The 26,760-nt window shown below is 41.6% G+C and overlaps 1 protein-coding gene and 1 long non-coding RNA gene across 2 annotated transcripts; one reads left to right on the plus strand and one right to left on the minus strand.

Annotated features, from left to right (window-relative positions):
- Positions 1-14,425: 14,425 nt before the first annotated feature.
- Positions 14,426-17,812, plus strand: LOC306925889. Its single transcript, XR_013790316.1, has 4 exons — positions 14,426-14,464; positions 15,776-15,864; positions 17,271-17,442; positions 17,595-17,812. It is a non-coding gene; the product is annotated as an uncharacterized lncRNA (long non-coding RNA).
- Positions 17,813-19,353: 1,541 nt separating this feature from the next.
- LOC306926250 (GTPase IMAP family member 8-like) lies at positions 19,354-23,418 on the minus strand (the record flags this gene model as incomplete). The annotated part of the gene is made up of 6 exons (XM_079505517.1): positions 19,354-19,391; positions 19,623-19,921; positions 21,080-21,560; positions 21,890-22,107; positions 22,571-23,033; positions 23,394-23,418. The coding sequence occupies 6 exons, from the start codon at positions 23,416-23,418 to the stop codon at positions 19,354-19,356; spliced, it is 1,524 nt and encodes a 507-aa protein (XP_079361643.1).
- Between the last annotated feature and the right edge of the window lie 3,342 nt (positions 23,419-26,760).

The following is a 26,760-nucleotide window of genomic DNA, read 5'->3' on the forward strand; positions in this document are numbered from 1 at the left end:
TTGCTGTATAGCTCCTCTGTACTGGGATGTCATCCTTCAGGGTTATCCCCATTTGGAGGCTTGGAATGCACCCCATGTCATCTTCATCCTGAGCAAACGCATTTGACTCCTCGTAGAGCATTTGTTTGACTACAGCTTGGTGTTCGTCACTTAGGTGGCTTATATCGACAGGAGGAGACCACCGCTTGAATGGTTGTTCTTGTTGGTTACTGTTGTCTCCATCGACAGGAACAGTTAAGTCGACGTTGCTGATCTCGACGCTATCCATCTGATCTGTCTCCACAATCTTGTCGATCGGCTGAATACTGCCCAACATTGTGAAGTTGTTCAATGTCACATCGTGTTGGGTGTGGTTACCCACAGGAATCTCCACATAGGGCTGCCTGACGTGGTGGATTTCGACCAAGCCATCACCAATATCTAGCTCCTCCAGTCTCGGGTCTGGATGGTTGACCTCGAACAGTGCCACAGAGGACGTGAAATCAGCAGGCACCTTGCACTTGATGCGAGCGACATGGCCTGGGCGGACGACAATGTCTTGACGTCCAACTCTCACCACTGCATGGTGCTGGTCGGGTTCCTGGGTCTGTATCAAGTTCACAATTGTCTCTGCTTTGTCATTTTCAATCTGTATGGCCTCTCCCAGCAACTTGCCAATAATCGCAACAACTTCAATGTCACTCTCCTGCCCTAGGATGAGCTCTTCAATGACGTTGAAGCCCAATATCGGTCTCACAAGGCTCACACGGCTGACCAGGAAGGGTACTCTGATGGCGAGATTTGGATCATCGTTGCCAGGTAGGTTAAAGGTGAGTTCCACCCATCCATCATATGGGATCTGTCCTCCATTGGCTGCAGTGAGATCCAGTGGTCTGCTTCCTATGAGTTCACTGAGAGGGCGCACTTCCTGTTGAGGTAGGTATTTGTGTTTCCATGGCTTGTCAATAATACTGACTTGGGCCCCAGAGTCGAGCAGAACCGTCACAGCGTATCCACTTAGATTGCATTTCAATAAGCACTTCTTGCCAATTAGCTTAGCTACTCGCTGCGATGGTGACTTGTCATCAGCCGATGAGTGAGAAGGGGCGGCAAGATGGTGATTGACCTGCACTGCTACTGGTGTGGTATTGTCTGGATGGGACTGAAGGCTGGTGCCGGTCACAGGTGGTCCCTCTGCTGTGACCGGGGGGAGTTTCCCGACGGCTTAGGTCTCTTCAGGCACCCAACAGCACGGTGCCCCTCTTCTCCACAGGCGAAACAGTGGTTGCAGTTGGGACGGCCATTTGCAACACAGTTAGGGCAGCCATATGGTCTTTCTTTCCTTACTTGTCGAGTCTGACTCTGTTTAGTGGAACACTGGACTGGGGCTGAGGCTCAGGTCTTGACGGATTTGATGCAGCTTTTGATTGTAGGGAGGTTACGACTTCCGTCAGAGCTTGTACTTGAGCGCTGAGTTTTTGGATGAGCTCATCTTTAACTTGCGTGTCAGGAGCAGGCTTCTCTTTGTTCACTTCATTGGTGGTCACTTCACCACTGTGAGCTTGAGCTGTCTTGGGGCGATTGCTGCGTCCCAAGCGTCGCTTCCTCTCACTTTCTTCACTTGTCGTTTTGTTGACTTGTCTTAGAAGTGCATCATCTGTGACTGCAGGGTCTGAGAGGAGTGGCTTCAACTCCCTCCTGATATCATCATGTTTCTCATTCAGGCCCTGATAAACTGTGCGAAGGAAGACATTCTGTGCTGTTTGTGCTTCGTACTTGATATCAGAGTCTGTCTGTTTTGACATGAAAATCACTTTTTGTTTGAGCCCCATCATCCTGTAGAGAAACTGCTGTGGTGTTTCATGTTCATGTTGTTTGGCACTTATCAGTTCCTGGAACAGCTCAGTACTGCTTTTCTCTCCCAGATGAGACTGTAGGAAGCTCTTCAGCTCGGCTATGGTCATGTCATCCTTGCTGCAGAGCATATCCTTGAAGTTTCCAGGCTTTATGATGCGAAACACTGCTCGTATGATTTCACCCTCAGTGTGCATTTCTCTCAGTCCTTGATCAATCTGCTTGCTGATATTGCTGTAGGTTACTTCGGATGCATTATCACCAATCTGTCCACCATGCACCTTGAATTCCTTCTTCTGGAGGAAGGGGAGGTCTTTGAGGGCAATCATACTTCCAGTATGGTGATCATGGTTGGGATGGGAGGATGTTATGATATGTGGACTGCGGGACTGGTAAGTGTGTTGTGTGTCAGTTGTGGTGTATGGACTGTGGGACTGGTGAGAAACAGTGGGTTGAGTGTGAGTTATGGTGTGTGGGCTGTGGTGTGTGGACTGGTGTGAATCAGTGGATTGAGTATTGGTTATGGTGTGTGTATTGTGGTGTGTACTCTATTTATTGTCTCCACCAGGCCGAAGGCATGGGGAGAGAGTATGTTTTGCACTCCGTCCGTCCGTGTGTCCGTCCGTGTGTCCGTCCGTGTGTCCGTCCGTCTGTGAACAGCTAATCTCCGGCACCGTTAACCCGGTCGATGTCAAATTTTGCACACACACTCCCTGGATGCCAACGATGAACCTCTGCCCCATAATTTCCAGAACGGCCTGTTATAGCGCCACCAGGAGGCCGCTTTGTGCAAAACAAGTTTTTGGACAGTACACCTACAGATTTTGTCCAAACATCACGCAAATTGGTACACAGTCTCTCTAGAGCCATTCAACGAAACGGGTCTTTCAGATTTCTCAGACTCCTTCTTGATTGGCTAAGATTGGCTTTCAAAGTTTGCAGGAGTGCTCAGTTTCAAACAAAATGCTGCAAATCATGGACACATCGTGTGATATCTGTGAAATTGTGCACGCACATTCCCACTAGGCCGAGGAAGAAATGCCACATGAACATTTTCAACTCAGCCTCATGGTGGCGCTATAACTCGCCGAAAAGTGTTTTTACCTCTAACTGCACGGATCTGTGGATAACTTTGTATGCCAACTCCCTAGAGGCCAAGGAAAAACCTTTGCCTGACATTTTTCACATCTGCTCTTTATAGCGCCACCAGGAGGCCGACATATGTAAAACACATTTTCTAATATTACTCCTTCAGATTTTATCCAAATTTCACGCAAATCGGTACACATGCTCTCCATAGTCATGTGATCAAGACGCGTTTGTTTGATTTCTCATGATCCACCTTCATTGCCTACGATTGGCTTCTAAACCTTTCAGGAGTAGCCCGCTTTGTACCCGTTTTGTACAAATGGCCACAATTACTCAACGCAGCGTCCGATTGCGGTGAACCTGTGCATGCATATTCCCACCAGGCCAAGCCGCGTCACACACACACACACACACACACACACACACACACACACACACACACACACACACACACACACACACAACTCAAAACAATGCAATTACTGCATAAATTGCATTATTCATATTGTACTCTCATCATCTGTCTGTCTGTCTGTCTGTCTCTGCCTGACTTTCTCTCTCTCTCTCCCTCCCCCTAATGGTGGTATTATGGTGGTGATGATTGCATAGTATATAGTATCCCGTATGCGTGCATGCGAGCACGTGTGTGTGGGTTAAGGTATTTGTATGTATATGGGTGTGTGTATGGGGGAATACACATGCATACAACAAATCATAGACAATATATTCATGTGTACGAGGCAACCACTTTGTGTACGTGTGTATGTGTGTGTGTGTGTGTGTGTGTGTGTGTGTGTTTGTTTGTTCATGTACACACACACACACACACACTAAGGCTGTCCCCAAACATTCAAGGTTCGAATGTTCGCTCGTTAGGGTTGGCACGTTCGTTTTTTTTTCTTTTTCTTTTTTATTAAATAAAAAATATTTCCCTTTTTTTATTAACTCGAAAATATATCTCGGCGAGAATGCGATATGAGCATGTAAAAAAAAGTAAGTTTCTAGTGCATTCCTGTCAGAGGGTTAGGGTTATATGGGTAATTTTTTAATGAAATATCTCCTAGTTCTGCTGTCCCATCTCCCGTGCACATTAATTTGCTGATTGGCCTACAGCTGAGGTGATTGACCTTTCTCACCTTGTTCTGTGAGAACAAAAGAGTTCCATTGAATGGAATGTCTGACCCGTCTCTCTCACACACACGGACACACACACACACCAGCATGATCGCTGACAGGGGAACCGTTCTTAGCAGCCATGATATATTAGCATATGCTCTCTAGCATCACATCACAAAAAGCAGGGAACTCTGATCATTGTTTCATCATTGCAAAACGGATACACAGGTGGAACAAATAACGAGCAATATACGCTGTTTTAGCTGCCTGCCAGCAAGCTCACATGAGCTTGCAGATCAGCTGTTTTCGCGGAGCCACTTGACGGTGTGTGCGTGTGTGTGTGTGTGTTGGGAGAGACGAGAGAGATTGATAAAGAGCAGGGGAGACGCGCTGCGCTCTGATCGAGACGGATATCTCAAAGGTTATTTTTTAAATTAATTAGAAACAAATGGTCCGGATGTTCGCTCGAAAATTCCTGCCGAAGTTCGAGTCCTACAAAAAAGGGCTAAGGTACAGCCTTAACACACACACACACACGCTTTTTTATGTGAACACACATACACACACCCATACACACATATATATATAAACACACACACATATATATATATACACAGTACACACATAATAATAATGACAATAATAATATTATTGGAATTATTGAGAGCAATATTAATATTATTTGGGGGTAAGGGTTAATTAATACTAGAAAACTGTCATCATTTTCTCATCAATCATGTATCAATAAATCTGGAAATGCTTTTTCTGTCAAAAATCAAACGTCCAGCATTGTTTTTCTTTTCACTCCATTTTATAAGTGCAACAACCCTGAATCTTGTTTTCCTTATTTTGGCTTTTGTTTTCCTTTTTATGTAATAATTCAGTAAATTGTCAATAAGGTGGGCATAATAAGCTTCGGCTTCAGCCCTTTCCTTTTTGTGGTCAATTGTAAAACACAAACCTTTGTATATTGTATGTACAACAGATGTGATAAATGACCGAGACAACTAAACTAACTAACTAACTAACTAAGTCAAAGGTGTTTAATGCCAATATGAAAGTTTATTCCAGTATTGTTTGTGGCATACAAGTTAGTGAAGACAATTTAATCTGAAGTGCTGCTAAGTGAGCAGGGCTGAGCAGGAACCTAAAACAAAGAACGAAGCAACATTTACCTAATACTTTATCCACAAAACACACAGCCACACAGAGCAAGAGGTGTGTGTGCTGATTTCACAACCTGCGTTGACAAAACAAAAAAAAAAAAAACAAGATCACACTCGAGTGATTTAAAACTGATGTGTTCATAGGCCACGCACGTACACAACAGAATCTAACTCCCGTTTTCGGTGGAAAATTCCTGATGTCTGACTTCCCAGTAACTGATCATCAACACTAGTTGTCAGTTACATCAGGTGAGGACGGCAGATAGTTTGTTTGCTTTAATGCCAACACACATATACACGCACGCACGCACACACACACACACACACACACACACACACACACACACACACAGACTTTTAGATTAGATTTTAGATTATGTTCCGGGGTTTTGATACATAAAGCATGATGAAATGTTGAATGTTTTGCCTTCTATAGGTTGTTAATAGTATGGTCACATATTATGCCAATCCTGAAAATTGCTCAACATATGCAAGTTAGCATCCGGCATATCCGGCATTTTCTACATGCTGGGGACCCATACTCAACAACAACATTTATAACACTAGACCTGTATGTGCCCGTCGCCCACCGGTCTATTTGGTAACGATGCAACTTGGGAGTTTAATAAACGAAAGTCCGAAAGGTAGATTCTATGGTAGATCCTACCTTTTCGTGAGAAGTAGGCCTATTTGTGTTTGTGAGAAGCACTTGTTTTCGTGAGAAGCATTCGTGTTCGTGAGAAGCATTCTCACATTCCCATTGTTCGAACGGCATGCCTTGGCTTGGCATGGCAAACCACACCTATTCAAGCTACCTTTTGCCAAAACTAAAACTAGTTTAGCTGACGTAGAACGTCTCTATAATTATGATACACAGCCACAAACCCCCTCGACGTTGCAGCTAAGTGGCCCTCTTGCAATGGAAGCACCATCTGTAGCTTCTGATCCAATTAGTGAAATCCAAAACCCCAGTGTTGAATTGATGATTTGATCTATGTTGTCTATGTTAACACTTTGATTGCTACAGGATCTCGGCAGGCCTATTTTGATGTTGGTACCGTTTAACATTGCACAAAGGCCTTGTTCGGGGGCCCACAGCAAAATGTTCTCTTATAGCGAGAATCACACGCATACATCAAAAGAAAGCTGAACTTGTCCACTTCAATTTAAAAAATACATTTTGATTTTACCATGTTCCATTCTGGAGATATTGACCTTTTTGCAACACCTGCATTTGCCTGGAAGTGGTTATCTTGAACAGCGAGCAGAGTTATGGATGGTTTAAAGTCAGAGACATTGACAGGCAGATATAAAATTGAACCCAATAAATATCCTATACATCCTATACACCGAATGAAAGCCCTGGATGTGTACTTTTACGAGGAAAACAGTATACATTGATCCCATCTACAGTTAGACAGTAATTGGTTATTGAATGCAGCTTGTGCCCACCAGATAACTTCAGAGAAGACATGGACGTGAACTCCTCAATATTCACAAAATAAGGCCTAGCGACATATAAATACTATATACCGTATGAAACAGAAGACTCTCTGCTTTCATAAGAAAAAACCTTCTACTGTAGTAATAATAAAAATCACACCCATGTGAAGTGAGTGGTGCAACTCTGTCCCATATTCTGTTCTCTGCTTATTCAATACAGCTCGCTATATACGGACTGAGGCAGAAAGTCATGTAAACCTTTTATTTACAGTTTGGTCTGTAAACTTCTACTGTAATAATAAAAATCACACCCTACACCTCTACAGTTGCACCGCGCAACTGTAGAGAACAGTTGCACCACTCACTTCACAGGGGTGTGATTTTTATTATTACAGTAGAAGTTTACAGACCAAACTGTAAATAAAAGGTTTACATGACTTTCTGTCTCAGTCCGTATATAGCGAGCTGTAGTGAATAAGTACAGAACAGTTGCAACGCTCACTTCACAGGGGTGTGATTTTTATTATTACAGTAGAAGTTTACAGACCAAACTGTAAATAAAAGGTTTACATGACTTTCTGCCTCAGTCCGTATATAGCGAGCTGTATTGAATAAGCAGAGAACAGAATATGGGACAGAGTTGCACCACTCACTTCACATGGGTGTGATTTTTATTATTACTACAGTAGAAGTTTTTTTCTTATGAAAGCAGAGAGTCTTCTGTTTCATACGGTATATAGTATTTATATGTCGCTATAGGCCTTATTTTGTGAATATTGAGTTCGGGTCCATGTCTTCTCTGCAGTTATATCTGGTGGTCGCAATGTGCATCCACCCAGTAACCAATTTATGACAAACTGTACATGGGATCAATGTCTACTCTTTTCCTCGTAAAAGTACACATTCAGGGCTTTCATTCGGTGTATAGGATGTATAGCATATTTATTGTGTTTATTGTTATATATGCCTGTCAATGTCTGACTATAAACCTTCATAACTCTGCTTTCTTTAGATGAGGATGATGATGATGATGAATGCCTCGCCTCGCCTAATCTATCTCACTGCTTTCATTGTTTTGATCGCAGTAACATTGGGGGGGGGGGGGGTCATGGGCACATTGGGCAGCAAAAGTCTTGATCCGTACGGCTATAAAAAGTCCCATTCCACCGTTCGGTTCAGAACTATAGTATAACGGTGAGACGCGTTGTCATCATCAGCTGATTTTGTTTTTCAAGCTAGTATAGGGGAACATGCCTGGGCATGCAGCATGGGGGCGATGGAGAAAAAAAAAAGCTTCACCCGGCTGTGATGTCGACGACAAGGAAAAAATGACTTCCACAGATCACAACACCACGGTTTAGGACGCGGAAAAGTTCGTTATACATTACACCCGGGTCGATTACGTCCCCGGCGCGTTCATTGCGGTCTTATCACTACAATTATAATGAATAAAAAAGCGTTACAATCACACGTCCGAGCGATCTCCGATTATGACGGCTCTGCATGGCGATACGTGATCCACCAACGGAACACTGTCTGTTGTCGTGGCGGCCCCTCTGTACTGTGGTTAGTTCGTAGTATTGTAGGCTCGGGGATCGTTTGGTCGCTACAGTATGAAGAAGGAAACATGCATCTGTCCATGTGTGTTGCAGACGTTATGCAATGCCGATCCGGGGCATATGTGTTTAGGCAGCGTTCCGTTCATCATGTTTTTTTCCGAGAGAGAGCCCCCATCTCGCAAGATCCTCCTCCTGGAGAAACAGGAGGGGAGGGGGGAATCGAGTATTATAGTGTTGGGTGAAATGTCCGAGGTGGAAAGCCTGGTGAGGCGAGGTTAGGTGAAATTTGATTCTTTTCACACACCGACTAGATCGGTTGATCACGTGAGCGGGACTAAGCAGCAATGACAGGGGATGGTTCTTCATTGTCCGGGTGGGTAAAAAGATGAATGAAAGTATGCTATAAAAAAGTGATTCAAACGTATGGATACGTGGTTAGCACCGGACGTTTGATTAATTGATAACGTATTGATACGCGATTAGCGTTCGCTGTGTTAATGTCACACGCACGTCACGCTCGCCCATTCTGGGCGGGAACCCCTTTTGGTGTTCTAACCCTTCTGGATGGGAACCCATCTTGGGGTGCTGTACAGTATGTACAGTATTAAAAAAAAATATTTTGCTATATAAATATTTGAAGGATTTCAGAAAACTTTTTATTTTGTCTGTTTTGTTTAGTCTTCACAGTATACCATTGTTGGATAGGTTGCTGTAGTTGTCCTGTCCACTAGTTGTTATGGATACCACCATGATCGAGTCAGGTAAATGGTGCATTTATATAGCGCCTTTATCCAAGGCGCTTTACAGAGATTGTGCATTACATTCACCCATTCACACACACATTCATACACCGATGGCAGCGGAAACCATGCAAGGCACCAACTAGCAATTAGGGGTTAATCGGGAGCAATTAGGGGTTCAGTGTCTTGCTCAAGGACACTTCGACAGTAACTCTGGGGGAGCCCGGGTTCGAACTGGCAACCTTACGGTTACCATCCAGACACTCTACCCCTGAGCCACCGCCTCCCCTGTTACGAATGTCTGGAACTCCATATACTTTATGGCAGTGGTTCTCAAATCCTTTGAACTCAGGGCACCCCTTTAAAGAACTTTTCCATCCACGGCTCATTTTCAGAATCTTATGTCATATACGGTACGTACATTTGGAAATCTTCCCCCCTAAGATACAGCATGTCACAAGGAGAACTTGAGAGAGAATATCAGTTTCCATTACATATAGGACAGACTGAAAATAACTTTTATACTTTATACTATACTGAAGACGAGATTTGGTGTGGCCTTAAATGACCTGGCGGTGACATATGGTGACGCATCGACTGTAACTGTCAGTTACTGGGAAGTCAGAGGTGAAGAGATTCCACAGAAAAGATAAGATTCTCAAGAAGGCGAAGGGGAAGGAGGTGTACCTGATTGTTGGGCTGACAACGTGCCATGGCTAACTGCCAGGCCACTGTGCTTTCTGCTCTACAGGGGCGGATACACCTTTTCCAGCGAAAACAGCTGACAAAATGGTTAGCAAAAAACAAGGTTCACTCCTAGACTTCATTCCTATGCCCAGCCTTTATTGTTTGTTTTTGTTTTTTTAACAAAACGCCCGTGGCTAGGGTTAAGTCATCATTATCAGGAAATGCGCTCAGAAAACAGACCTGTATTGCACGGTAAGCCTACTTGAGTTGTTTTTTCAACTGCAAGTACAGTGCAACTCACGTCTGTTTGACTAAATCTAGAGGGTCTACGTGATTATACTGAAGTGCTGTTGATAAATTTAAAATATTATCTGTATATAATGTATTCTGAGGCACTGCTGGACTTGTGCCACGGCACCCTATAGGGTGTCACCCATTCTGTATGGAGACTTACATAATGTAAGTCTGACATCATAGACTCCAAGTTGGCTATAGCATCAAGCACTATAGCCAACGGTATAAAAGGCAACAGAATGTCAGTGATAGATTTGCAACAAAGACCCCCAGAATCCACCCTCAGACCTGGAGGACCCTGATGAGGACCCGAGTCTTAGTGCTTTTTCTGGTTTTATCCTCTTAGCAGTTATTGTATTGACCTGTACCTTCCTTGGACTGTACCCACTCTGCAAACTGTTAATACAATTATTAAGGGACCAAGAAGTCACGAAGTGACTTTGGTCACTTATTAAGGGACCAAGAAGTCACGCAGTGAGTCACTTATTGCTTTTGTGTTTATTAGGGACCAAGAAGTCACGCAGTGACTTTGGTCACTTATTGTTTTTGTGTTTATTTTTCTTCTCCTTCTTCTCCTTCTCCTTCTCCTTCCGCCAAAAATAGCTGTTCTGACTGAATGGTGCAGTCGGTTTTCGCGAAACGCAGTAATCTGGTAGAGGGCCATGCCAAACGGTGAATATGCGAAGCCCAAGACGATTGGCCAAATGGTGGCGCTATAGCGCTCAATTGAAAATGCTAACTTTGAACGTGCATAGCTCATGAACCGTTTGACCGTTGGCAATGACACTTTGATACCCATATGCGTCTCCTCATGCTGAACAACTTTCGCGTTCTGACTTTTGACCTCTGACCTTTAGATCACCCGCCATTTTGAATTATATGATCAGTACTTCTTCTCCTTCCGCCAAAAATAGCTGTTCTGACTGAACCGTGCAGTCGGTTTTCGCAAAACTTGTCAACATGATAGAGGACCATGCCAAATGGTGGCAGTTAAAATGTAACTCCTCCCAGAATCTTTGCTCAAAATGCACGAAAACTTCTACACGTGAACTTTGGACCTATACGGACAAATAATCGTAGCACATTTTTTCTAAGTGAAAAAATGAAGTTTTTATGAACCAATGAAAATTGCTGGTTTGTGAAAATTATTCTTCTCCCTCTAATACACACATATGCTTATGTCACTTTACTATGCGAAGCCCATCACGATTGGCCAAATGGTGGCGTTATAGCACTCAATTGATGCAAAACTTGCAAACTTGCAAACTTTGAACGTGCATATCTCATGAACCGTTTGACCGTTGGCAATGACACCTTGATACACATGTGTCTCCTCATGCCGAACAACTTTCGTGTTCTGACTTTTGACCTCTGACCTTTAGATCACCCGCCATTTTGAATTATATGAAAAACAGTTCAAATGTAACTCCTCCCAGAATCTTTGCTCAAAATGCACGAAAACTTCTACACGTGAACTTTGGACCTATACGGACAAATTATCGTAGCACATTTTTTCTAAGTGAAAAAATGAAGTTTTTATGAACCAATGAAAATTGCTGTTTTGTGAAACTTCTTCTGCACTTAATACCTATATGAATACTGAATGATGTTACTGTTTAGAATGAGTCAACTGACTGTGTCTGCACAGTGCTTTTTGAAAATATTCGGATACATTATCGCTTGCAGCAGGATTGTACATGAAGCTGAGTTAGAATTGCATCCATTCCCTTCCATTTTCTCAAGTTTTCTCTCCTTTTCTCTTCTTTCTTCTCTTTTCTTTCTCCCCCCTTCTTCCCCCTCCATTTTTCTTATTCCCCCCCTCTTACAGTCTAGTGTTCCCCAGCTTTAGCTCAGTTGGTAGAGCTCGTGCCTTCAGACCACAAGGTTGTGAGTTCAAATCCGGGTACCGACAACTCAGCTCGTCAGTCATATTGTCTCCACCAGGCTGAAGGCATGGGGAGAGAGTATGTTTGTCCGTCAAGTTTTTGGACAGTACTCCTACAGATTTTTTCCAAACATCACGCAAATTGGTACACAGTCTCTCTAGAGCCATTCAACGAAACAGGTCTTTCAGATTTCTCAGACTCCATCCTGATTGGCTAAGATTGGCTTCCAAAGTTCACAGGAGTGCTCAGTTTCAAACAAAATGCTGCAAATCATGAACACATTGTGTGATTTCCGTGAAATTGTGCACGCACATTCCCACTAGGCCGAGGAAGAAATGCCACCAGGAGGCAGACATATGTAAAACACATTTTCTAATATTACTTCTTCAGATTTTATCCAAATTTCACGCAAATCGGTACACATGCTCTCCATAGTCATGTGATCAAGAGGGGTTTGTTTGATTTCTCATAATCCACCCTCATTGGCTACGATTGGCTTCTAAACTTTTCAGGAGTAGCCCGCTTTGTACCCGTTTTGTACAAATCGCCACAACTACTCAACGCAGCGTCCGATTGTGGTGAAACTGTGCAAGCGTATTCCCACTAGGCTTTGGAAGAAATGCCACTTGACAGTTTTCAAATCAGCCTCATGGTGGCAAAGCCACCCACGCACGCACGCACGCACGCACGCACACACACACGCACACACACACGCACACACACACGCACACACACACACACACACACACACACACACACACACACACACACACACACACACACACACACACACTCCTGGTGGAGACCTGTGCCCAGAAGGGCACTTTTTCTAGTTTATCATATATCTCTGATTGCACACTGTATGTGTATGCCCAGGCAAACATATGAATGCAGACATTTTGTAAGTGCTCTTCAGATGTTAAGGTTTAACTTTTAAAGCATTTTGCACACCATTGTACACCAGGGGTTTTCAACTGATTATGAACCAGGGACCACGTACCACCCTGACTGAGAATCAACCTGGGGACCACCACCCTGACTGAGAATTAACCTGGGGGACATTGTTGTGTTGGGAGGGGGGATATGGTCGTGGTGTGGGGGAAAGAAATTAACCTTTCATATTGAACTCATGTTGCTGTTCATTGTAACTTATTCTATGAGTAAGCAGACACTTGCGATTGATTATGGGCACATTTCCTTAATGGTGACTCAACCAGGCAATCCGGTTTCCCTTGAGATTCTAACTCACTTTTCTGTGGAAGTTCTTGACATCCGACTTCCCAGTAACTGACAACATCGACGCGTCATCATTTGTCACCAGATCATTTACTGCATTGTTTCTCAACTGGTCAATACAATAAATTCAAATACGAATCTTCACTTTCCTACATTACTAAATGCAGGGTCAGGGTCCAGGGACCACATGCAACACCTTCACAGACCACCAGTGGTCCACGGACCACCTGTTGAAAACCCATGTTGTACACCATCACTTGTTTACCTTTACTACCACCATATGATAATATTGTATCTGTATTTATTTATCATAATTTCCTGGGAAAACAGACAAGTACAGTCGATCTCTGAGCTCCTACATAGATTATCCAATGGTTGTTAAGTGACATCATCAAGTTCCACCCGGTCAGTGAGTGACATCATCAAGGTCCACCCCCTCATTAACATATGGTTCATGAAATAGACCTTTGGGAAAAGCAGCTTGAAATACACATTTAAATGTGCATTTAAATGTGCATTTTAAAGGGGAATTTAAATGCATATTTAAATGTACATTTAAATGCGTATTTAAAGGTAAATCTAAATGCGTATTTAAATGCGTATTTAAATGCATATTTAAATGTACATTTAAATGTACATTTAAATGTGTAGATAAATAAAAATAAATAAATAAATAGTCACTTAAATACATTTAATTATTGATTTATATATTTCTTTGCATATTTATTTATTTATTTTTGCATTTATTTATTTCTTCAATTATTTATTTATTTTTAGATATGGCAGTTTTAGCCCTCCATAATATGTACGCTGACCGCACTGCCAATACAAACTAATAGGCGAGTGCGCTCCTGGTGTGCAACTGTGAGTTTTCCGAATGCAAGCCGAAAAATCACACCGGTGTGAACTGAGTGGTGCAAGCTTGGTCTTATAGCCTGATCAGCTGTGGTCTGACGTAATGTCAGTGACCATAGTAACCATGCTCATTTTTTTGGTACGAACACGGGTACACGGGTACAAAGCCAGTTGTAGTGGTTTACACCACTCAAAAATAGCCGGGGCGCTCGGATATAAATGCCTTTTATTAAACAACGCGGAATGCAGCAATGCTAATCGCTGTACCAGCAAAAACACCCTGACGACAAATTGAGGTTAGACAACACACTCCATATTTGGGCGTATAGCTGCATTGGGAACTCCTTATATTGAAGTTTTGGCTGAGTCATGGTGACATGAGTAGAGGCCAGAGGTCCACCCACACAGGCAGGGTTGGCACGCTGCCTGCCAACCAAGTTGAATCTTGAATACAAATAGAAGAGTAAACCATAGCCATGCAGTATACCCACCTTGCATTCCTCCATCAGCTCACCAAGAATTAAACTCTGAGAATGAACAGAAAAAACATCCTGAATCCGGTAAGCATTCTGCATTCTTCCAATATTACTGCTTTCTTCAAAAAAAAATAATGAGTTGAATATTATTATTATCAGGTTAACTAATGCCAATATAGCATAACCATCACGGTCCATAATTGTATTTAATATTTTTATACTGTTTAATTGTTAGAGATAACAAATATTTCCAGGTCTGTCGCTATAATCAATCAATCAATCAATCAATCAATCAAAACTTTATTTGTATAGCACATTTCATACAGCAAGTGCAACCCAATGTGCTTCACAGATTTACAAATATAAAATACATTAAAGGGAATGGAAAAAACAAAGAAGGAAAAATAAAACATAGGAAAACATTACAAAGACAAGGATAATGATATGACCTAATTAAAAGCAATGCTAAAAAGGTATGTCTTAAGTTTTCTTTTAAAAATGTCCGTGGATTCTGAGAGCCGCAGGTTTACAGGCAGGCTGTTCCACATTATAGGACCGTAATAGCTAAAGGCTGCTTCTCCATGCCTTTTAGTTTTAGGTCTAGTCTTAGGAACCTCTAAAAGACCAGTTCCCGAGGATTTAAGAGCTCTTCCAGGCACATACCCAGGGAGCATTTCAGACAAATATGCAGGTGCATTTCCATTAATAGATTTAAAAACTAGCAGAAGGACCTTAAAATCAATTCTGGATAAAACAGGCAACCAGTGAAGTGATTTTAAAATGGGTGTGATGTGTGCTCTCCGTCTGGTCTTGGTCAGTATGCGTGCTGCTGCATTCTGGACTAGTTGTAGCCGGGCAACTTCTTTTCTGGGGATACCTGATAGGAGAGCATTACAGTAATCTAGCCTGCTAGTGATAAATGCGTGCATTAGCCTTTCTGTATCAGCCTGTGAGAGAAACCCACGGACTCTGACAATATTCCTCAGGTGATAGAATGACACTTTGGTGATGTTACTGATATGGGCCTTGAAATTTAGATTGGAATCAAGTATGACACCAAGGTTTTTTACCTGATCCTTGGTGTTTAATGAACATGATTTGAGTTTTGCAGATACTTGTTCAGTTTTGTCTTTATTTAACTGGAGAAAGTTTTCTGACATCCAGACATTGATATCAGAGATGCAGTTTGTTAGGGTGTCAATGGGGCTGAGGTCCTTAGGGGATACAGTTGTGTGTGTCGTCCGCATAGCTATGGAAATCAAATCAATGTAATTGCTAAATACATTTGGAGTGCTGTATTCAACCTCACAGCATGTTACAGGACAACTCGATTCACTATTGTATTATTATTATTATTATTATTATTAAGTTATTATTCCTCATCTGTCCCTATAGCCTATGCCGTATATCATCCCACTGCCTGATGGAATCACCATCGGCCAAGTCATTGAGATCCATGGCAAACCAAATCACAACGCTCAGAGGTGCAATATAATGTTATAGATGTGTTTGTTTGATTAACAGAATAAGTACAGTAGCTGACAACTAGAAATGCACTCTGTCGAGGTGCCAACTTGTGCCTTGCACACAAGTAGGCCATACATGGCCTACTTGTGCGCAAGCAGAGCACGCAAGTACTGCTACTAATATACTAACTAATGTCTATTACAACTGCTGTTCTAAATCCTTTAGACCCGTTATTGACCTTATACCAACCTTGAAACGTACCTTAGTTACGTCACCATCAACAGCCAATAAGAGTCCACCATTCTTACCCCGACATACTGTCCACAAAACAAATATGGGTAAATTCACCTTCCGCAGCACTGCTATTCAGGTGTGGAATGCCCTGCCCCCTTCCCTTAAAGCAGGCAAATCACTGGCCTCCTTTAAAACAGGCCTAACATTTCACCTGTCAGCAGGTCAGAGGGAGAGGAGGTGACAAATTACTGTTTTAGATTATTGTTCATTGACTATATGTGTGTGAGTGCATGGGACCCGGATGGAAACAAGACCGCAAGGTTAATTTCTTCGGAAATCCCTTTGGACCAACAAAAAAAATGCCTAGCTGTACATTGTGCCGTTTGCATTTCTTTCTTATTGTCTAATAAAATATTCAATCAATCAATCAAGAATGGTGGTCCCTCATTGGCCGGTGGACAACACCGACATACTGTGGACAACACCAACATACCCAGTCGATCGCAGTACTTGCGCACTCTGCTTGCGCAAGTAATTAGATTACCCAGACTCTCTAGAAATATTGTGACTTTCCTAGATTAGAACCTTCAACATTAGAGTTGCCACATCAAGTTTTGTCTTTCAAGCAACAATTAACAACTGCTATAAGCAATAATATGTCAACATTTTAATGACCTTTTTATTTTTTATTTTTTGGTATTCAGACAGCCAGCAATGGGTGTGACACATCTAGGGGCCGCAATCTGCATTCAAAGATTTTCCTAGAAGCTTTGTCATTGTTCGATTTGCCTGTCTGCTTCCTGATTGGTTAGTCACTGCGACCGGGTTTTTTTTCGACCAATGACAAAGCTTCTAGGAACATCTTTGAATGCAGATTGCGGCCCCTAGATGTGTCACAGAGACTACATTATTTTTGGGAGTGTTCTACCCATTGCTGGCTGTCTGGATACCACAAAAATAAAAAATAAAAAGGTCATTAATATTTTGACATATTATTGCTTATAGCAGCTCAACAGTCATTAATTCATAATCACGATGCATAGATACCTGGTATCTCTATATTTCAACTTTCAAAAAGGAACGGTATTGAAGATACAAGGTTTCCACCTGATGATATGATCACGTGTGTGTGTGTCTATAAACTCATCATGGTGGGAGAAAGTCTGCTATAACCTCATTTTAATTTTAGATTAACAGTTGCTTTGAACATCACGGGCCCCCCCCTTGAGGTCGCGTTTCAAATGACTGTGGATTTCAATAAGGGAGAAGTGGAGGGCAAAAGTCTAGTGAATGGGCAATGGATTCCAACTCCACCAAAGATCCTTGGAAAGAATTCCTTCAAAAGAGATGTCCTGTTTAAGGTACTGTATAGCTTTTCCCCCCACATAGTTCATTGGTAATTATTTGTGAGGACTTTTAGATTGAACTTAATTTGGCCTGCATGGTCATTGCAGTAGTGAGAATGCTAGTCCCTATAATATTCTTAACACTCACACCTAGATTTCTGTTTTAGTTATTCATCACTGTCGAAGATACGTTGTTCCGCATGATGGTCAACGATGCCAATGGCAATGAGTTCATCTACAACTACAAGTTCACTGGTTTTAATTTGGAGAAGATCAACGAATTGAAGCTGGATGATGATTGGACTGTGCTTTCGGTGACATGAATATAGATGGAGCCGAAGGTCAAACATGACAACTAGATTAGGCTATAATCTATATCTTTGTATGATGCAAATGTTTTTGGAGTATAAAGCTTTTGATATCATTTAGAAATGTGTATTAATGATTGGTATAATTGTGCACAAGGAACACTATGCATGAATTGAAATAGGCTAAAGTAAGAAAAAAATAAACGTGCATTTTAAAGAGTCTATGACTAATCAATCTTAGAATGTAATTTTAGAATTACCTTATCAAGTCACCAAGTAGGTAATATGAATGGGTGGGACCATGTCAACACGCCTAGAACAAAAAGCTCTATATGGAACCAATGGTTCTATTCTTTGATATGTAAAGAAACCTCAGAAGTTTACAAGCTGCAATCAGGAACTTACTTTATAACTATAACTTTATACTTTTTAACTATAAAATATAGTTTAAAGTACTAAGGTAGAGTATGTATACAATACACATCTGCAGTCTCCCTACTTCCATTGGGAAATGAGACCCTGCATGGTATCAGGAAGGACACCACTGGCTGACAAGTAGCCCTGATGCCTAAAGCTATATGCACAATATCTCCACTAAGCAGGCAGAGCGGCAGATATTTGATCTATATGTGGGAGACCCTGGTTCTAATCTTGGGTAGGAGTAGGACATATAATAAAACAAATAGAATATCTAAAGCCTAATTAAACTAAGATTTCATAAGTATCAATGGTCAATGATGTGTGTGTGTGCGTGCGTGCGTGCGTGCGTGTGTAGCCCAGGAAATCTTGGGCTAATACAGTGACAGCAAAGTATTCTTGAGATTTCACTAATAAACCATTTCCAATTCCAAGCATATAATGACTCATATAGTGATTACTAGGAAGCAGAGAGTTTCAGGAGCAGAACAGAAGACATGTGTCAGGTTTCTTCCTCACGCTTCGTGAACGGAGCTGCCACATCCATATCCAGAGCTTGAAGTTTCCAGCCATGCTTGTACCTTTTCACAGGATCTCAGTTTCTCTTTAGCATCAGGCTCTGATTGAAAACCTATGGTAAAAGAAAAAAGGATCAGAAGATGAAAAAATGAAGAAACCGTAGGTTATTATTCATTCATTCATTACTAAAATGCTTTTGTGTAATCACCAATAGTCCATATGTTTCCCCCCAGATTTAGTTCCATGCACGTCTCTCGTCTGTTCCACTCTCTCTCGAGCAGCGTTGAATAAGCTGTCAGTTCAGGTCTTTGAACATCGTGGGCTTCTCCATGGCGACCCGACTTTCTCCACGTCTTCTCTGAGGACTTGGCCTGGTTGTGTCCAGGGACCGTTTGCTCCTCCGTCCTTTTGCACAGCTCACCAACCTCCACTGTACAGGAAATGCCAAAAACATAATACTAAAAACTGTACTGTAGGAAAGTTACTTTCAAAGTGCAACACAATTAAAAGTATGTGACATTGCTGTCGGGAGGAAACCACCTACTGTAACTCTATTTTGGAGGTTTTAGATTTGTTTTTGCATAAATCACTCAGTGCTATTGAACAGCCTTTACGTCTGTGTATTGATAAAAAAAATATTGAACCAATGAAAAGTAGTAAAAAGTACTACGGACAAAACCTCTTAACTCCATTGGACCCTCCACCACCTCTTATCATTTTCTGAAATTCATGTCTTAAATTTGACATCATCATTATTATTGAAAGTAATATTTGTGCAAAATGTTTTACAGTGTGTATGAAAATGTTATATTCTCTAGAATGGTACAGTAGTGTGTAGCCTATTATATCCACGGTTCGCAAACGTTTCCATTCTCCCCATCGTGAAATGGCTTAAGTTAATCGCAAAAAAGTGCAAAAATAGCCGTTTGAGTCGACCATAGCAGGTCAAACCTGGATACTCACTTAAAGGTGGAAGTTCCATGCTTCTATTCCCCTTAACGATGTGACGCATTTCCCAGTTTTGGCGATCCCATTCAATGTCGAGTTCGTGGTTGACCTCCTTGGCGGCTTCGTCGTCCCTGCCTTCTCCGACACCTTTGCCCTCAGCTGTCTCACTCGGCGGTTCCTCATCTCTCTCAGGTTCAGCACTCAGATAAAAGTGGTTCCCGGCCACCATCTCCTCCATCTTCTCCAGCAGCTCTGTGACCTGAGTTCTGTCTTCCTTGTTCTTGCTTCTGAGGCAGTGATACCTGCATGGTTCAATTTGGGGAGAAAAAAGGGGGGGGAAAGGGGTGGAGGGGGGTTACATTTTCACCTATTATATCCTATTATAGAAGGATGGAAAAAACAAGACTGGCAAACTTTGCTTGATTTGTATATGTATATGTGTCATGTGCACTTACGAGACCAGAAGTCAGTACGCTATCGCAAGATCTATCAATATGATGTTTGAGCGATATTGGCAACATGATTCAAAGATCCCTGTACAGCATTTTGTATGACAGCTAACAAAATGTGCTGCAATGCAATGTATTGTGACCTACTGTATGTTTTATGTTCACTATTTTCTAAACCCAAAAAAGTGAACAAAATGTGAAAACATTTGAACAAAGTTTGACATTTAAGTTAAACCTGGGACACCAGGTTTGAATAGGGAAACCATTTGCTTTTCTTTTGTGTGATATTATCAAAGATAAATATCAATAACAGACAGTCTACATTTCCAAAGAAGAAAATCTGATCAGAAGCTGTGTTTCCTACTTTATTTGTGATTTACTGCCACCTTTAGGCCTTGTACTATATGTGTACTGTAGGTGGTATGTACTTTAGCCAAATGGATACTTTTCCACACCTGGTCTCACTCACCAATTAGATCACCAGGTGAGCTAATTAGGGGATTAGTTTCAGCCAATTGAGTTCAAACCAGCACACTGTTGAGATTGTTGAGTGAACCCTTTCACTCCGGCCTTCATGGACAGGATAAGTTTGTAGCCTATGTTTGTGTTTATTTGTTAAAGTTTATGTCTCTTAAAACAATATGTTGGCTCTTAAAGCAATATGTTTGTAAGTTTGTTTGATCTTTTCTATCATGTTTTTGTAATTTGACGTGAATGTAACTAGTACAGCTACTACAAAATGCTCAAACTTGTGAAAGAATGTTTTTGGTTTATGACATATGTGACACAAATGTTTTCTTTTTTTTCCTGTATTGCAGTTTTACAAATTTAAGTGATTGACCACCAAGAACCTAAACTAAGTCAGTGTCTTAATGAGATTTGTTAGCTGACTCTACCTAACGTATTGTAAGGGCAGGACAGAAGCAGTGATGAAACATATCTGCACCGACTATACAAAATAAAAATACAAAATAAAATAAGGGGGGGGGTATCAAAAGCAGAGGTGCATACCTGTTTCCACAAAGCTTGATGAGCGTGCAGAGAGGCTTTCCTTCACTTGCGATGTGATGCTCAATGGTGTTGTCTCCGAGGCAGTCTCCGAACGTGAACACCACTATGACGTGTCTCCACACGCTCTCCCCCAGCAGCTTCATGTTGTCCAGTGTGATCTCCAGCTGTTCCTCTGTGAACGACGTGCTCGGCGGAAACATCAGCAAAATCACGTTTGGCGACGGAGAGCACAGAGACACCGCCCTCGTGACCTCTGACTTTACAGCCGGAGAAGTGAACATTGCGGGGAAGAATTTCCACCATCCGGGAGTGTCCACGATGGTGACCCGTCTCCCATCCACCTCACCACTTTGCACTGTGGATTCGAGAGTTCTGCTGCCAGCCTGAAACTTCTCAACATTCAGAATGGTGTTGGCAGCCTTACTCTTCCCAGAAAACACCCAGCCAAGTATCAGAATTCTCAGCTCTGGTCGCCATCCTCCTGTGTGATTAAACGGTAATGAATTGCATTTTTGTAGCACTTTTCCAAGTGATCAAAGCGCTTACAATGTTCATTCATTCATACATTGGGAGGTGAAGCGGCGAACAGTCGACGCCAGCGTCCTCACTTCCCACATTCACACACCAATGGTGGCAAGCTCACACCGACCAACTCATTGGAGGCAATGTAGGCTTGTACGTCTCTAAATGTTTTGTATGTCTCTAAATGTTTTGATGAATTGAACAAGGTGGACCCTCTTGTAAACAAGTGTAATGCTTAATTGGGTCGTCCACTCACAGTTCACAGTTAACAGTTAAAAATGAACTCACCTGTTATGAGACCTCTGAGTTTTTGTTTTTGTGTTTGAGAGGTCAACTGCATGTTGGCAGCTTTCTGTGCCACCTTCCTTCTCTTGTCCTCAGCGCTCTGCATCAGCTGACCATCACTCTCATAGCTGCCGTTGGCCGACACCATGGCATCGATCTTGTCAAACAGCTCTTTGACCTTCACAACGCTGTTCATGTCTTCATTGCAGAGGACGTGGTACCTGTCACCAGTGGTGGAATACGTACACTATTTAGTATCAATACTGCATTAAAGAAATACTAAAAGTCTGGAAGTACTTGAGTAAAAGCACAAGTATTGGCATCAAAAGTAAAAGTACTCATTATGCAGAATTTCAAGTTTTTAAATGTCTAAAAATCTTCTGAAAAAAGCTCATCGTGACACTCACACTCGCATCGTGGCGCATTGTGAGCTTGTAGAACGACTAGATTTTCAAATGCCCAAAATGTAAATCGGCCGGGCTGAAGTGGTTACTGACTGTATGTTTTGTAATAATAATCAAAATCTACAGAGTAGTAACTAAAGTTTTCAAATAAAAGTACGATAGCCTATTTGCCTCTGAGATGTAATGGATTAGAAGTAAAAGAATATTGGAACTACAAAAAAAAGCACAAATAACTAAAAAAATTACTTAGTAAAGTACTTAAGTAAATGTACTTAGTTACCTGTCGCCGCATTGCCGCATGAGCGACTGAAGCGGGACCCCTTCACTTTGGATGTAGTCGTCAATGGCCGGGCAGGCCAGTCCAGAGCAAAACACGATTATGGTGTGGTCCCAGACGCTCTGGCCGTAGAGGGTCTGCAAATGTTCTACCGTTGCCCTCCTGTAGCTCTCCTTGAACACTAGGTTGGTGTTAATCACCAGTATGAAGGCATGAGGCCCTGCGGGACAGAGAGAGGTGCAGAGCATCATTTCTGTCTTGAACAGCGCCGGTGTGTCACAAAGAGGATACCCCCTCCACCACGAAGGGGCTTTGACCAGTGTGACCTTCCTGCCACACACCGTTCCCTCTCTCTTCTCACTCTCGGCCGATATGTCCGTGGTAAACATGCAGTCTCTGCCCAGGATGATGTTCCCAACCAGATGCTTCCAGGAGCCTTTTGATCCCACAAGGACACCATTCAGTTCTGTTACAGTAAGAGCGAACGGGAAAGAGAGAGAGATTAGAACTTTTCACTAGTCATGTTTCTACATTGTAGTACTGATACGTTTACTTAAGTACTTTTTCCACCACTGGCATCCTGTGTGCACCAGGAGCCAGTTGCTCACACCAAGTTCAAACTTAGCCTAATAATGAATTGCATTTTTGACTTGACTTAAAAGCCATTTAAGCTATAACTAGGCAACAGTTGTGTGAGGTTGTGCAACTGGCTCCAGTCTCGCCTCCAGATGTATATTGACAAGTTAACTATAGCTCTGAGTTCAATTAGTTCAGAGGAATTAGTATGAGAAAGTGGTTTATAATTTATATAATGTCAGAGACTAACCTGGTAAAGATGACGCTTCCTCCATGGCTTTCTCTCTGTTATGACTGTTGTTGGCTGGGTGTGCATGACCTTGACTGTAAACACCTGTGGTCTCCGAGGCTATTGAATGTGACAGGACAGGATTACCCAGATTTCTTTCTCTCTCTCTCTCAAGGTACCGGTATGTTTTGTCATGGTTCAGATTTACAATTTGTTACAGTTTGTTTGTTTGTTCTTCATTAATCTTTAGCATTTTATTTTTTATGTCAATGTAGAGAGCTTGTATACATCATGCAGTTTACCACTACTGCTGCTTTTACATAAATTATTGTTTTTGAAAACTGTATATTAGGCCTACTAATTTATCATCTTACGAAATAGGGACCCTGGCACAAAGTATTTTCAGATAGGGGTCTGTGACCAACTACATTATGGGGTGCCTTCTCCCTTGACCTGTGTGCCTTGTACATGTTACCTTGTACATTTTACAGACCACTGCCCTAGACAACATTTTAACTCAGATCTTTAAATTTGGGGGGGTATGTACAAACCCTACTCTGCTTTAAATGTCACAGGAAAATAACACAAAGTTATGAGGGTTGGTGAGGGCAGGAGCATGGACACCATTTTGATGCCAATACATTTGTAGTTTTTGTACTTTTACTCAAGTACACTGACATGTCTCTCAGCATTTCATGTATATGTAGGGCTACCTTATTGTAAGTCACCTGCAAAAAATGTCTGAACTGTACATTCCTACACATTGAGTTTATGACAAAACAACAGTGTACCGACTGCACCTCATACTTGGAATAGCAGTGAAGTGTTTCTGATTCAGGCTCTGATTGTGGGACTATATTTGTACACGTGGTTCATTGACACAACATGCTAATGTGGCGCTGGAAATGTACCAATATCAGCATACAGTATATACCGCCATGCAGTGTGTAGGGGAGGGGGAACACACAGCTCGTCAATATGACCACCTGGCACCTGCACCCAATTAGAGGTTCTTTAATATTTTCCATATACCTGTATAATGATTCACACTAAGGTCGATCGGTGGGAGTCTGGTCTGGATCTCCCTAGAACAGGCAGTCTCTCGGAGTGGCTTGTATGCTTCCAGAAAGGTGGTGTAGCTGTGCATGGTCAAGGTCATGGCCTCTGGTGTTACATGCAATATGTTGGTAGTATTTGGGGTCTTTCATCAGATTAACACGATCAAAGTCCCCCGCAACAACCAGGGCAGCTTCCAAATGTGTCCGTGGCAACACTGATCCATGTCCATGACCATCTTTGATAGATAGATAAATAGCCTACATACAAACAAATATGATAAGTGAAAAACTTTGTTTTTGTCAATATATTCTTATTGTTTTCTTCATAATGTGTGATGAACACATTTACTGTACTGATTTTAAAATCCCAAACACGGAATCAACTTGGACTATGCTGAATTGATCTGTATTGGTCTGAGAATCATTGGAGTGATCGAGAAGAGAGAGAGGATCCTTGCCATTAATTACTACCTTTTGGTATTCTTCCTTGTGCCTTAAAAGTGCCTAATTACTTTTTTGGTTTCTTCCCCGTGCCTTAAAAGTGCTTCATTACTTTTTTGCTTTCTTCCAATTGTGCCTTACATTATATTGATCATCCATTTGTCCCCCTCAAACAATGCTCGGTAAGACTTGTCTTGCAACTATCCTAAACATTTAACTATAAAGGCTGTATACAGCAATCGAAAGAAGAAAATGGAAGAGACGTTCTGTGTTTCAGAAATTACTAGTTATTTTTGGTTGTGATGCAATTCAGCTACATTCACAATGACATGGACAGGAACTGCACATTCAGCACTTGCTCATCTCAAAGGATCTTATTGTTTTCTGGTTTTCAATAATGTCCGATATCCCACCATTACGGAGTTTCTTTTCAATACTGTATCAAGTGACTTTTCCTCAAAATATATGAAGATAACTCTTGTTTACAGCCAGGCATTGCAGAAACGTACAAATAATATGATCTTAAACTGAATAATGAAAAAGGAAGGGATGTCCGCACACTGAATTGTAGCTCCCAGGAAGATTCTTTATTTGTTACAACGTTTCGACCACTGTGGGTCTTCGTCAGGTATGAGTACACAACATCAAGAGGCGTATTATATACAACAGCATATGGGCAGGTCAACAATGAACAAGCTGTTGATGATGAAAATCAAGCTAGACACGCCCACCGCATCAGAAAGGATGAGGCTGCAATCAGCATGTAGGGCATGTCTAGCTAAGGACTCTATATATATAAATATATTGAAAATAGTGGCTCTAAGGCCAACTCTTTAGAACCCAAAAGAAAAGTATAAAGGTGCAGACATAGTTAAAAGTAAGCTGCAAACCAATAAGAACATTGCAAAGGATAAAAAAATAAAATACTGCCTACAGGATGAGACCAAAATATAATAGCAAAATATATAATAGGGTACTGTAATTACAGTACAAAATAATGAGGACATAGCATAGGGACAAAGAATGGCAATAACACAAATAATACACAAAAGTTAAAAAGATAAAACATAAAAAGAAAGAATGAATTAACCCAGGAATGGCTTGACATCAAATTCCTCATTAAGCCCTTGTCGGATCCTATCTCTTAAACTGAATAATGACATGCAAAAAGAAAACCACAAAATCTCAGTCTTTCTCTCTCAATCTCAGGTTACTAGACTGAGATCATTAGTAATATTAGTAACAATATCCATTCATACATTACACTTAAAGGGATTGTGACATCATTTTTGGGGGGGGTAATTCCTTTAGGTTTTCTGAGCTTAGATTTTCTGTGGTCTGGGGATTTCTGGCTCAAACAAGTGCTCTGATTTTCCTGCTGTTTGTGATGTCACAGCCTGCAAATCCGAATTTGCCAGCAGCTCAAAAGGCTTCCAAATCCCAGAGAAAATCCACTGAATGTTCAAGTTTTTGGGTGTAATTGAGGTCATAAAATAAATTCAAATTAATGTCATGAAACCTTTAACATCTAAACAGTAGCCTCTTCTTCAGACACAACAACATCCATTCAGAATTAGACTATATACATTAGACATAACATCCATACCGTATATGTTACTTATTTGGTCCTATATAACGAGCTGATGATATGCATAATTTCCAACATGAATGATTGATTACAATATGAATAGAAGAGTGAACCATAGCCAGTACCCAACTTGCAACATTACTCCATCAGTTCACCAAGAATTCAACTCTAAACTGTGAGAATGAGCAAAGAAAACATCCTCCTTGGAAAAAATCCCTTCAAAAGAGGTGTCCTGTTTAAGGTATATATATATATATAATACTTGTGAGGCCTTTTAGATTGAACTTAATTTGGCCTGCAT

The sequence above is a fragment of the Electrona antarctica genome (assembly GCF_951216825.1).
Source record: "Electrona antarctica genome assembly, chromosome: 7".
In the NCBI taxonomy this organism is placed as follows: Eukaryota; Metazoa; Chordata; class Actinopteri; order Myctophiformes; family Myctophidae; genus Electrona; species Electrona antarctica.